This window comes from Canis lupus, chromosome 1 (genome assembly GCF_048164855.1).
Source record: "Canis lupus baileyi chromosome 1, mCanLup2.hap1, whole genome shotgun sequence".
Taxonomy (NCBI): domain Eukaryota; kingdom Metazoa; phylum Chordata; class Mammalia; order Carnivora; family Canidae; genus Canis; species Canis lupus.
In genome coordinates, this window is record NC_132838.1 from 38405587 (window position 1) to 38418573 (window position 12987).

The following is a 12987-nucleotide window of genomic DNA, read 5'->3' on the forward strand; positions in this document are numbered from 1 at the left end:
ATACTCTGAGCCTAAGGCAGATGCCCAACCGCGGAGCTACCCAGGTGTCCTTACCTAGTTCTTCTTAATCTGGGTTTTTGTGGCCCAAGAGATGGAAAAATTAGTGGAATCATCAAGAAAAAATATCAGGGTTTGGGTAACACACAAACTGAGTTATTATAGATTGTGAATTGTCATAGAGGATATAAAAAACATTTTTCCAGTACTGTGATAGAGGGAGAGTTTTAATATAAGTCTCTGTGAGCCAAGAGGGAATGAGTTATTTTTACTGCTCCTTAAGGACTTCCTTGCAATATTTGAAAGTTCTTTATTTTCACCTCTATGGAGTTTACTTCATATGTTATAAAACCATTATTGAATTCAGAAAATAAAATTGAATAAACTATTTGCAGATAGAATTAGAACTAGTCACATGCATGAGGCTTGAACAAGTGAACTTGGTTTTTCCTTCCTTGGGTCTCCAGTGAGACCCCTGAAAAGCATCTAAGAATTGAACATATAATCCTAGACCTCATTATTGCATCCTTGGTAGCAGTCTGTTTTATGTTGCAGGTAATGAAAGCTTAGAAGAAAACTATGTTCAGGACAGTAAAATGGGGTTTGTCATCAATGCTATCTATGCCATGGCTCACGGGCTGCAGAACATGCACCACGCCCTCTGCCCAGGCCATGTGGGCCTCTGTGATGCCATGAAGCCCATCGACGGCAGCAAACTCCTGGACTTCCTCATCAAGTCCACGTTCATCGGTGTGTCTGGAGAGGAGGTGTGGTTTGATGAGAAAGGGGATGCTCCTGGAAGGTAAAGCAGTCTTTTCTGTAATGGGTTCGAATAACCTTGTGACCCTCCCTGAGCTAGACAGATGGCAACTTGGGTCCATTTGGTGTCATGATTTCTAGGTGTCATGAAGATAGATACAACTAGATAGGTCAAAAGACAGGTCAAATCTTAGATGGAAATTATGTTATAAAACGTTGAAAACTTGTTGGTAAACACCCACAATCCTGTTTTCTTCCAGCGCCACCTCCCCACCAGCTATTTATTACCCTGGCCCTTTCCTCAGAATGCATGGGACCTCCTACAAGCCCAAGAAACTGAAGAGATTATACCTGAGTAGTGGGCCCCTCCCTGGCAGTGCCAGCACCAGACCAGCATCTTTCTGATGGATTAGTCCCAGTGCCATGCTGGTTGTGTAATATTTTAATAAGAGCTTAATATATGAAGAGAACCAAGTCCTACTTGTGTATCCCCTTCCTTTAGGCCAACTTATGTTCCTACTAACACGTCTCTTAACACAAAAAAGAAAAGAATTTTCTTTCTGGTATTCCAGAGAGTTAATCAAGAAGCAAAGAAAAATTAAACCTAACTGATATACATGTATTTTCACCAAGTCATTTTGTATATAGTCTGTTCTGCAACAGCTGCTTTTATAATATCAGTTAGCTCACATGTGATTGGTAGAGAATGATGTCAGTTTAAAGAGCAGTTTTATTTGTCCATATGAATTTGTCTAGGCAAGGGATAATCAGAATCATGGGATAAGATCAAAGTCTGCTGCAAGAAAGAAAAAGGCCCTCGGCTTGGCTGCTATACAGTATCCCACAATCTTGTTTTTCTTTTTTTTCCTCTCATAAGCCCTGTTATCTTTCAGTATATGATTTTACAGAATTAAGTTTTAGGGAAGCATATGTTGTGTTAAAATGGAACATCAAATCATTTAATCCTCATTGCTATCGGCATATCATTATCCTCTTTTACAGATGATAAACTGAGTGTCAGCAAAACTAAGAAACTCACCTAAATTCATGCAGAGAGTAACTGGTAGAGGCAGTGCAGTCTGAATCTGAGGCTTATAATCTATTTGCCACAACACGCTGCCTTTTAGTTAATCCTAAAATTAGGCAAAGATGCTGGCAGCCTTCTTAATGTCATTTCAGAGGTACTGAAAGAGACTATCTGACCCTCAGTAATTCTCAACATACCTCTTCCTTTCATGTAAGTTTTAAGTTCTATGTGCAGACAGTGCCTTTGGAGCCTACATGGATCCTCCCTGTGAAAATCCAATAGCCCTAGCAAGGAGAAGTGACATAAGTAATTGTTAGCAATTACAATGATGAATTTATCAGATTCCTTCCAGGCTTCTAGTTAGGTAGGAGGAGATTGAAATCAACATATGAGTGGGGTGGATGGAAGGAGTCAGGGCCGGGGAATGTGGAAAGTTTCTGGGTGCCTGGCACCCTAGGAAATAATATCAGAAGGAGCAAATGGACCTGAGATTCAGAACACGGACGCTCTCTCCTTTAAGCCTATGGTTGCAAACCTGGATTCCACTGGAAACTAGGCTCCATACCTTGTCAGATTTGGAATGGGAACCTTCCTTCATGATTCTATAAGATGACATACACAGTGTGCCTAGTACAGGATCAGATGCATTTTAGACATGCCATACATATGAGCTTTCTCCTGCTCTCTTTATCTGTAAGTTATCCAAATTATTGGCACACAGTTTTAGCTTGTTTTTCCTCCATGTGTAATTACATGTTCAAATAGTGAGCTTTCCCCTGGGTTCCTTTTCAAGGATCATTTCCTCATGCTTGAAACTGGTCAGCTTAATCTGTGTTCAGTTTCTGTTTCAGATACCTCCCTCTGCTTCTATCCCCTCTCATACCCCCATTCGTGCTTTTGGTCCCTCTTGTAATTATTTTAGTTAATCATCATGCAACATAAACTGAGTGCATCGAGAGGATGCTATAAAATTGTAATTTACAGCATGAGGATATTCCAAATAAATGCCAACATGCTGAGGAGGGACTCTGGGGTCAAGAGAAAAGAGCAGTGTTCATTAACACACACAGCACAGGGGAAGGCCTCTGTTTAGTATCTCAGTTTTTTCCCTTGGTATCTTTCAGTATTTGTGTCCTCTGGCTTTTGGAACTTTTTGAAAATGCGTTTTCATGCCAAAATATTACAGATTTTTCAGTTTCTAAAATGCTAATAAAGTGTGAACTGATTTCTCCTGTTGAAGAGCAAACAAGGAAGTTGAAATACATCTTAGGAAACTGACTTATGGGGAAAAGCTACCGTAAAGCTATCATTGCACCAGAGTCTTCACTGAAAGTATGTATGGAGAGTCAATAACAATATGGGGTAAAGCATAAAAATTAAAGGAAGTTATTCACTAAACATTTACAACAGGTTCTATAACTATAATGAGTTCGAACTGGAAAAATATTGGAGGTGTAGATTAGCACCACTGCTCAGCAAGATGAGTAGGAGCCATCGGCCCACAGTTAATACCCACTTGGCTATCCATCAGAGAGCTACTCTGAAGAGCATGCTGGTATGGCTCCATAACAAGAAGAATGGGAACCTTTATCTATTAGCCAAAAGTCAGAACAGCAAAGAGATGAATAATGTGCTCCAGGCATGCCATTTTCTCTTCTCATCCAGTAGGTACTGCTCTCCTGGAAAAAACATGCATCCTTTCCTCTCCTAGAAGTCCCCTTTCCCCTTAGATAAATTGCCAGAATGTGGATTTGGAGAAGCCCACTAGCTACCCTGTTTGTGGCAGACACATTAAGAACAGACGGAAAAGCCCACGAAGAATATTAATTGTCCAGATAAAGAAATAAGCCAGATCTAACCAATAGGTCTTGAATGCCAACTAAGGTTGACAATAGCTTCCTGGAGTACTGAGCTGAGGAGGACTCAGTCTGAATCAGGTTTCAGGTTTGAGAGAAGGAATTGCAAAATGGATTAGGTAGGGGTTTGGGGGGTTGGGAGGTGAGGAAGAGGAATGCCTGTTAATCACTGTCTTTCTTCAGGGTCAGGCACCAAGAGGAAGAGGCCATGCCTCTTATGTTCTAGGTGAGAGCTGCACAGGTACTGCACCAAAAAGAATCCCATTTTGCAGAGCCAGTAAGTGGGAGTCAGGCAGACATTTTTGGGACACTGCCACATGAGTTATAGTTTACTTGGAGTAAATAGCAACATGGAGAGAATATTGAAGAATGCCACAGAATTTCCAATGACTGGGAGAGAGACAGCTTTGCAAGTACAAAGATGTTCTCCAGTTTTCTTATGGTGATGAAAACAACCAGAGTATTTTAGGGCATTCATAGTAATTCAAATATGAATGATATAGTGATATTGCCTTACATATGCATTTGTGCCAATTGTGAGATAGCGTTTTACCTGCCTTATGTTAATAAATCCCCACAAGAACTCTGTGAACCTTTAAGAGCTTGATAACATCCCTAGGTAGTATAATCTACTGTTGCAATGTTAGAAAAGAGATTCTAGCTTATACATTCTAGTGTTCAAGTCCTGTGCTCTTTTCATCGCATTGGAGAATGTTCTCCATTGCTCACATTGAAAAATGATGAGGTCTGGCCCCCCAGAGCACACTCCGGCTACAGTGAGGATTTCTAATGTAGATTTTGCCATAGTGTAGCATTGCAGCATTTGAAATTACTGGAATAACTGACACTGATTATTTAGATTCAGAAATGGTTGTCCTAATAACGGAAGAGACCAGTTTAAATGTCAGTGCTCAAGATGTTAAATCCCCAACATCCTTGTTAATTAAAGCTGTGTTTCTCAGATTTCTTGCTTTATTAGCACCTAAAATAGTTCCAGACTTGGTAAAACTCACTTCTTTTAATCCAGCGTGATGAAAATGACAACTGAATGTGAAAAAGGACATTAGAATGAAAGCAGTCAAGTTAAGAAATTAATGTTCTCAAGAATCATGACTTGTTCAAAGAATAACTTAGTGAATAATGATTTGAAGGAGATGGTAATCAACTCAACAAAACAGGATTATTTGAGGGGAGAATAAGCAGAGGAAAGTACAAGAGAAGTACATCCTTTAGCAGATATAGATGATATACAGAGACTAATGAGTGAAATACTCATTTTGGAAAATCAGAAGAAACATGAGGAACTAAATATTGGTAGGCATTAGGATGTAGGATGATTCTAGCTTTTATCTCCGTTCTATTATATTTTTTTTACTAAGTTTCTTTGTTTTCTACATCATGTCCACATTCTCCAACACACACGTGTTGTTTTCTTTGTAGGTATGATATCATGAATCTGCAGTACACTGAAGCTAATCGCTATGACTACGTACATGTTGGAACCTGGCATGAAGGTGTGTTGAACATCGATGATTACAAAATCCAAATGAACAAGAGTGGAATGGTACGGTCTGTGTGCAGTGAGCCTTGCTTAAAGGGTCAAATTAAGGTAAGCTGGCTACAGATGCATCCTTGGACAGGAGGTGGCCAGTTGCATGGGCCTATGTAAAGAAACAGACATTTTTCTTCAATGAGACTGTCCAGAAAGGGTGCATCACCCTTTCTGTTTTTGTTCTTGTGTTTTGCTAAAATTGGAAAAACAAAGAAAGATTAGGAAACCATATAGGCAAACCATTCGAATATTTAAGAATAGTCCTTATTTGAATTGCAGTGATGAGCCGGAATCTTCGATCCAATATAGAAAACAAGGGGACAAGTATGCAAAATAAAAATCGAAACAGAAGTAAATGTGGAAACCAAAACCAATGATACTGTTTAGTCATAGTTGTAGCTATTGTTAAAAAAAGCAGAAGCTGAACAATACAAAATAAGCGCATAATTAACATAAAAGAGATTGAAAAGAGCTAACACAGAAGCTGCTTATCGTTTTTCTTTTCACCACCACTTTCTTTGATTTTCTTGAAAATGGCATTTTCTAGCCAAGAGAGAGTCCTCACTTCCTAATTATTCTTAGAAGCTTTCTTATCAGCCTGGGGCAAGTGAGTAACCAGGATATTGCTGTATGCATAACACTAGAGTAAATAAACATCAAATACCAAGCCTTTGGCTGGAGAAGCTAGAGAGAAGTCTCCGTGAAGAAAGCATGTGAACAGCGCTCTCTGGATCCATGCTATTTAAAACCAAACTAAATGATGCACTAGGAAATGGAGTGTAGGGGAGTGATTGCCAGCTGGCAAGAGGATGGATTAAATGACCTGGTAGATCTTTCCCCTCTCTAATTTTCTGTGATTCATCTCTGAGAGCAGATAGGCTGTCACATAAATGTCACACGGCACAGCTGGGCTGGAGCACATACTGTGCGAGGCGCTGGCCCACTGGCCCGGCCACTAGGCTGCCTGCTGTTCTTGGGAGCTGGGGGGCCACCCCTACAGAGGGAAGCCCTGCCAGCTACACTGAGGGGTGTGGTCATGTGCAGAAGTGCTGGTGCAGAAACTGGAGGAGCCTCACCTCTACTGGTCAGTAAAGACAGAGGATTTGGAAACTGCAACATCTTCAAAGAGCTGTCATGATGGACTCAAATTCTCAACCAGCTGCTTGGAGGGAGCAACAGACTTCTGAGACAGTTCACCCTAGTTTGTTTGACTGACTGATTGCATTTTTTTTTATTAGACAAAAATTGACACATAAGGTTAAATTAGTTTTATTCAACCTAGTTTTAAACTTTTTTTTTGTTGAAGATTTTATTTATTCATGAGAGAGAGAGAGAGAGAGAGGCAGAGACACAGGTAGAGGGAGAAGCAGGCTCCCTGCTGGGAGCCTGATGTGGGACTCGATCCCAGGACCCGGGATCACGCACTGGGCTGAAGGCAGATGCTCAACCACTGAGCCACCCAGGTGCCCCTCAACCTAGTTTTAAATATCTTGTGCCTTCTATGCAGATGTGATATTAAAAGTACCTAATAATTGTCATGACAAACTGATCAGAACAGACCCATCCTGGTGCTGTGACAGAGTGCAGGAGGCCTCCTGCCATGCCCAGGGTTAGTCCTTGGATTGTGGGAGGATTTGGGCAAGGAGTCCTGCAAGGCTGGAGTAATGTGGGGCAGTCAGGAGACTCGAAGATACCACGAGTTTCCACTCTGTACAGAAGTATTTCAGCAGTGTAAGCATGGCTGCAACCAAACCAGTGTGCATGGGCTGTATGTCAGTAAGGCTCTTCCCCAGGAATCCCATTTCTGATTCTTAATGTAATGAAATTCTTTCACATGAGGCTGTTTGATGGTTTAAAATTCAGAGGCCCATACCTTCTTGACTATTTCTACCCTGGATTCTTGTTTGTCATCTTTTTTGGATGTTGGGGAAAACAGAACATCTGAGACTTGAAGTCATACCATGTGGACAATAGAGAAGCCCTGAGCTCATGTACTTCTGTGACTCACAGAGATCATATGGCTGGCTCAAGCTTGTGTTGGTAGCATTGTCTCTGCTGCAGACAACCACTGTAAAATGGTTTATGGAACTACAGAGTTGGGTTTTTCAGAGTATAAGACAAACAAACAAATAAACCCTGACAAGAGAAAACAAATCATTTTAAAGATTCTCTTAACTCTAGCCCCCTTTCACAATATCCTGCTGTTAGTGTGCTTGCTGGCAGGCCATGAATGGGGGCTCACATATCATGTGTATTCCCATTTGTACATTCCAGAAGAAAGGCCTTTCCTCCCCAAGTTCAGCGGAAAGGCTGTCTGCATGCATCTCTATGCCTAGATACTAAAGTATTTCTGGCAACACGTTTGCATTACGCCCATGCAGTGTTTGTTATTGAAGGAGATCCCAGAAATCATCGCGGAGCCATTACAGAGCACTCACTATAAATGCAAATCTCTTGGGGTCTAATTTTAGAAATATTTTGTACCCTGCAGGAGGAAAATATGCCTGTTCTCAGCGGCACCTGTAGTGGAGGTGGGGTGGGGGGTGGAGTGTTTGTTTGTTTCCCATAAGCACCAAGGGAGGTATGGAAACAAATGAAATCTGAATCCCATTTACCAAATGATAGCACTTATATTCTTACACCACCAGTTTGCCACCTACCAGGCCCAGGATGCAGAGAGCTAGATCCCTCAGTAGCCACCATAAAGATAGGAGAGAGACGACAACGTGCAAGGTGATTGTAAGACTTGCACTTGCATTAACTAGGAAACATAATATTTAGAAAAGGATTATTCATTTTAAATATCAAATTCCACTTAAAGTGCTAAAATAAATGATTTGACTTTTTTTTATGATAACCCATAGAACTTTCTTATGGTTATTTCCCCTGAAGTAGTTAAAAGTCCAGTTTTCTTATGTTATTGATTTTTTAGAAATATAAATATCTTACAGAAGCAGAAACTTATTTTAACCATTCCACAAACACAGTTAAATAAAATCAAACTTTTTGTTTGCTGTGTGTTATTTTAGTCAGGGGTAAGACAGGAAAAAAGGACCCTTTGCCAGGTTGTCTGATAGAGGGAATTTAATATAAGAAATTGGTTCTAAAAGTGAAAGAGGATACCAGGGCACCTCAAAGGTGAGCAACAGCAAGAATCATCCTCATCCTGGGCCAGAGGGATTTCAAGGAGGAGTCACAGCTGCTCCTGAGATGCCCCCTGAAGTGGGCATGAGAGGATACCTTGGCTTCTTCTCTCTCCTTCTCTCCAATCTCCCATTAGGTCCTTGCATTTTGTTGACACCACCCAGTAGACATTGGCAAGAAAGCCTGGACAATGTAGTTCACAGGTTTCCTTGAGACATGAAAACTAAGCAAGACTTAAGTGCTAGTGCATTACTGGGAAATAGAGTCTCAGAGGTCTAAGAGTGAAGGGAAAGGGGAGAGAAGCCATGAAAGCATGGGAAAACACCACCACCACCACCATCCCTGAGGTGATGCTTTATTGAGCCAGACGCCACTTCACTACACAGAGCTCTCTGGACAGGCTGCTCAAACTGTCTCCTGGAGCAAGGAGGGGAGAAGAACGTGTGCGCCTGTGCCATACCATTTTCTACCTCCTGTGGTCAAAGTTTGCTCATAGAAAGTAACATCATCTGATCCCTTTAGGCAGCTACTGGGGAAGCCAGAATCAGTCTCGTTCGTGGTCTTTTTTCAGATTAGAAACATTCAGAGGACCAAAGCCTCTGTAGGTCCGCTGCAGTCTGGTCTGGGGTTCTGTTGTGGTGAGTACAACGGCGGCAGTTCTGAAACCCAGTGATGGAGTCATGGGAGAGACAACGAGGCAATGAGCCAATAGTGATAGAGGCTGAGGTAAGGGCTGCAGATGTGTCCAGGTCTTTCTAAGGGCCAGTGGCTAAGAGCCTAAGAGAGAGGCACAGGGAAGAGGATCTGAGGCAGCACACGTGTGGACAGTGGACCTACAAGCAAACACTAAGGGCCTGGCACGAGCCTGTGATGGGCTCCTGTATCAAGCCTGCAGCAATTTTTCTTGATGTGGTGAAGGGCAGGAAAGAGCTGAGAAGGGGTGGGAAGGCAAAGGGAACAGTGAAAGGAATGCGAAGGGAGACTATAGAGGTCTGGGACAAATGTTTATCAAGCATATTCCTGTGCAAGTACAATAATAGATGCATTACAGACAACACTTTAATGATCCCTAAAACAACGCCTTTAAAAAAAAAAAAAAAACCTTTTAAAGTAGATATTATGGCCCCATTTTACCGTTGAGGAATCTAGGGCCCTGAGGGACTGAGTCACTGGCCCCAAGCTTTCTCAAGCTAGAAAGTGCCAAAGTGGGCTCCAGCCAGCCCAGAGCTCTCTTCATCCTACCATCTCTAGTTGATCAACTACCTGTCATTAGAGGGCCTGGTATATTTCCTACAAATGCAAGCTTCAATTGCTAAGCCTTATTTTCTCAGTAGTTCACAATCAAATTATAAATAGAGATCCACTTTAACAGGGCATAGAATCTAGAATTGAGGAAGCAATATTAGTGAAGGAGCTTGGGAGAGTTTAATAGCAGCAGGGAAACCAGCTGAGGAGTCGAGGGAAAAAACCCTGCAGGTTGCTTTCACTGACTCCTATTCTTTCTTTTCCTCCTCTTCTTCTATTTTTTTTCTCCCCCTTAAGTTTGCCTTTGGGTTCTTTACTTTAAGAGGATGGTTTTGGGGCTGGGGGGTTGGGTATGAAGAATGGAGAGCCCTGATTCCTCCTGCTCTCACCCAGCCAGTCAAAACAGAATTCTGGAGAAATTATGTGAATGTACAGAATAGATCACAAGTGTTTCTTCATTTACACATGCCATACTGTTATATAGTAAAATACATCTTACATATGTATAGAAAAACCCAAGTACATATATCTTACAAATTACAGACTTTGGAATTAGATTAACTAATTTCCTTTCAAGGGATAAGTCTGATTCTTTCCTATTTGTTGGCATTTTCTATTGGAAAGATAAAAATTTAGTTTCAAAAGGTGTTAGCAATGTGGATCTCAGAAGATTGCTTAACTTAATGCTGCTGCAGCCCCTTGCTCAGCTTTAGCTTCCATGCCACTCTGTTTCCCACTCCAGTTAGATCAGCAAAGAGGCCAAACCACAGATTTGTTGAGTATCAAACTAAAAGGGACATGTTCATTTTCATCGTGATCCAAGATGTCTTCAAAGAGGAAAGGAAGCTAGGACATTCTATTAAGAAACCATTTACATTAACCTTTAATTGGAACTATGTGTCCTTAGATTTAATAATGCCATATGCATGATTAGGTAATGCTGCTAGAGGAGTTTGTCTCTGGTTTTTCTGTAGCTAAGTATAGTTACTTGAGAGAAATTGTCAATATAGAAAACTTTGAGTTTCTAATAATATCCTTCTTTAAAAATATGATTGCTAATATTAATTTTCACATTGACACTATCACCTTTCAACATAGGCCAGTGATTAAAAAGCAGCCACTTTGTTGTAGATCTCATACTTCAAGACTCCGCAGAGATTAGGGATGAGAGCCTCACATTGCAGAATACTTGTCATTTTTAGCAATCTAAGATGATCCCTTTAATGCCTGTTGTTAAATCATTCTTTCTGTAGCCTCTTTAGCATCATTTTCCTGCTCTTGAAAGAACTCTCTCTATATTTACAGTGGCTTACTTAGCCCAATTCCAGCATTACTCTACAAGGGATGCTGTTTTTCTGAATGACTGGATACCCATTTTGGCCAAAATCGTCAAGCAATTAGTACCACCCTACCTTTCCTAATGATAAGAAAATAAATGTGATAAGGATGAATTTTGTAGGATAGAACATATATTACTTGCCAGCAATCCTTCCTATTACTTTATGCAAAAAAAGCTACAGGAAATAGATGTGTTTTGGACCCATGCTCTTAATCAAAGTTGAGAAGAAAATGTAGGCAGGTTATAATGTTTGTACTTCAGGTTATAACACACTTGCCAATCTCACAATTAAATATCCTTAGAGAGAAAAACAACTTTGGTAATGTGATAGAATATGAAACATTGCATTATGTGAAATCAGATGAACTTTGAAAAGTATTACCATGCCATTTATTCTGCAATGATGGAAACATTGCAAAATTTTTGTAAATATAAAAAACCAAAGAGAGGCTATAACACCATTTCCTACTAATTCACTACCTGATGAGATACTGTCCCTTTGATCTCAATACTTGGGATTGAGAAATTAGGGAAGTGGGGTGGGAAGAGCATATATGATGCACCCCCTTCCGCTCTTCCTTCCCTCACAATTGAATCTGAGTAGCTCACCTGCCGAATTTCTTCTAGGTCACAATATGGATCATGCTGGACAAATTATTAAATTTTATTTTATTTTATTTAAGATTTTATTCTTTATTTACGAGAGATATAGAGAGGGAGAGGCAGAGACACAGGCAGAGGGAGCCCGATGCAGGACTCGATCCTGGAACTCCAGGATCATGCCCTGGGCCGAAGGCAGGAGCCAAACCTCTGAGCCACCCAGGGATCCCCGACAAATTATTTTATATTCAGTTTTTGTATCTGCAGTTGCTCCGAATTCAGAGTTCAAAATGTGTCATATGTTTGTAGATATTTTTGTTTTTATATGCTAGGCCATGGCATTTGGAATAGTTTCATTCTCCTCTAGTGCTTGTGCTTTGAAATTGCCTGAATATACTTGGATATGGAAGAAGAATTTTGTCTTGAATTTGGTGGCATGAGAATTATTTTATTTTTATTTTATTTTATTTATTTATTTATTTATTTATTTATTTATTTATTTATTTATTTTAAGAAAATTATTTTAGACTAATATCTACCTCAAATGTTCCCATGGTGCAAACAGTCATTACTCTCTGGTCACTAGGTAGCTTGCACGGGCATGTCAAGGCCTGTTGCCACTACCCCGCCCACCCAGCCCCATCTGCCTGAAGCTTTCAGAGATTTTTTTTTTTAAGTTATTTCATGCCTACTAACTGTGAATTATCTTTGAATACTTCCCATATCTGTATGAATGTTTTATTTTTGTTCAACTTTCTCCCTATTTGCTAGTTAATAATTACCTCATTTTTTTCTAACTTACAAATGTGAAAAAACACATTAGATTGACCACTCATATATCCACCAACTACAATCAGTAATTGTGAATCCTTCGCTGTATTTTCTCTCCTTTCTCTTAATTTTTTTCTCCCTCTCTTTCTGTTTCTCCCCCTATGTTCTCCCTGAGCCATTTGAAAGTGAGGTGCAAATATGAAACTCCATACTTTAATACCTCAGCTTGTGTTTTTTCAGAAAAAGATTATTCTCATACAGCCATAAGCTGAGCTAAGTAACATCATTGACCACGACAGTCCCATCCACCTCTGTTTTCTCTTTCTCACATTGTGAATCAAAGCAAATTACTCATTTAATCTGTTCATATTTAATGTAGCCATTTTGGCAACCAGTGAAATGATGATTTGGTTTGTCCATTATGTAATACTTTCTAAATTCCACTGCAGGATGGCAAGATCTGAATATAAATTGCCCACAGGAATATAAAAAAAAAAATCCTTTATCTGAGAAGCTTGTGATTACATAACAGTGATATGATCTTCTCAGCAACTAAAAGCCTATTGGCTATTAGTTTGAAAAAAAATGAAGACAAAATACTTTTTTTTGATATCTTATTGTGCATGTGAAAACATGAAATTACTAAAGTCCTTCTGGATGAGGAGGAAACTGCAAGCACTGGTCATAATGAGAAATT

At 40.1% G+C, this 12987-nt stretch overlaps 1 protein-coding gene across 7 annotated transcripts in view; it reads left to right on the forward strand.

The window, feature by feature from the left end:
* Window positions 1-12987, forward strand: part of GRM1 (glutamate metabotropic receptor 1) — a 387866-nt gene that overhangs the window by 320119 nt on the left and 54760 nt on the right. For all 7 annotated transcript variants that reach the window (XM_072826883.1, XM_072826908.1, XM_072826933.1 and 4 more), the window contains 2 exons: window positions 553-799; window positions 5080-5248. In XM_072826883.1, the coding sequence (XP_072682984.1) occupies window positions 553-799; window positions 5080-5248 (416 nt within the window). The remainder of the gene's footprint in view (window positions 1-552; window positions 800-5079; window positions 5249-12987) is intronic.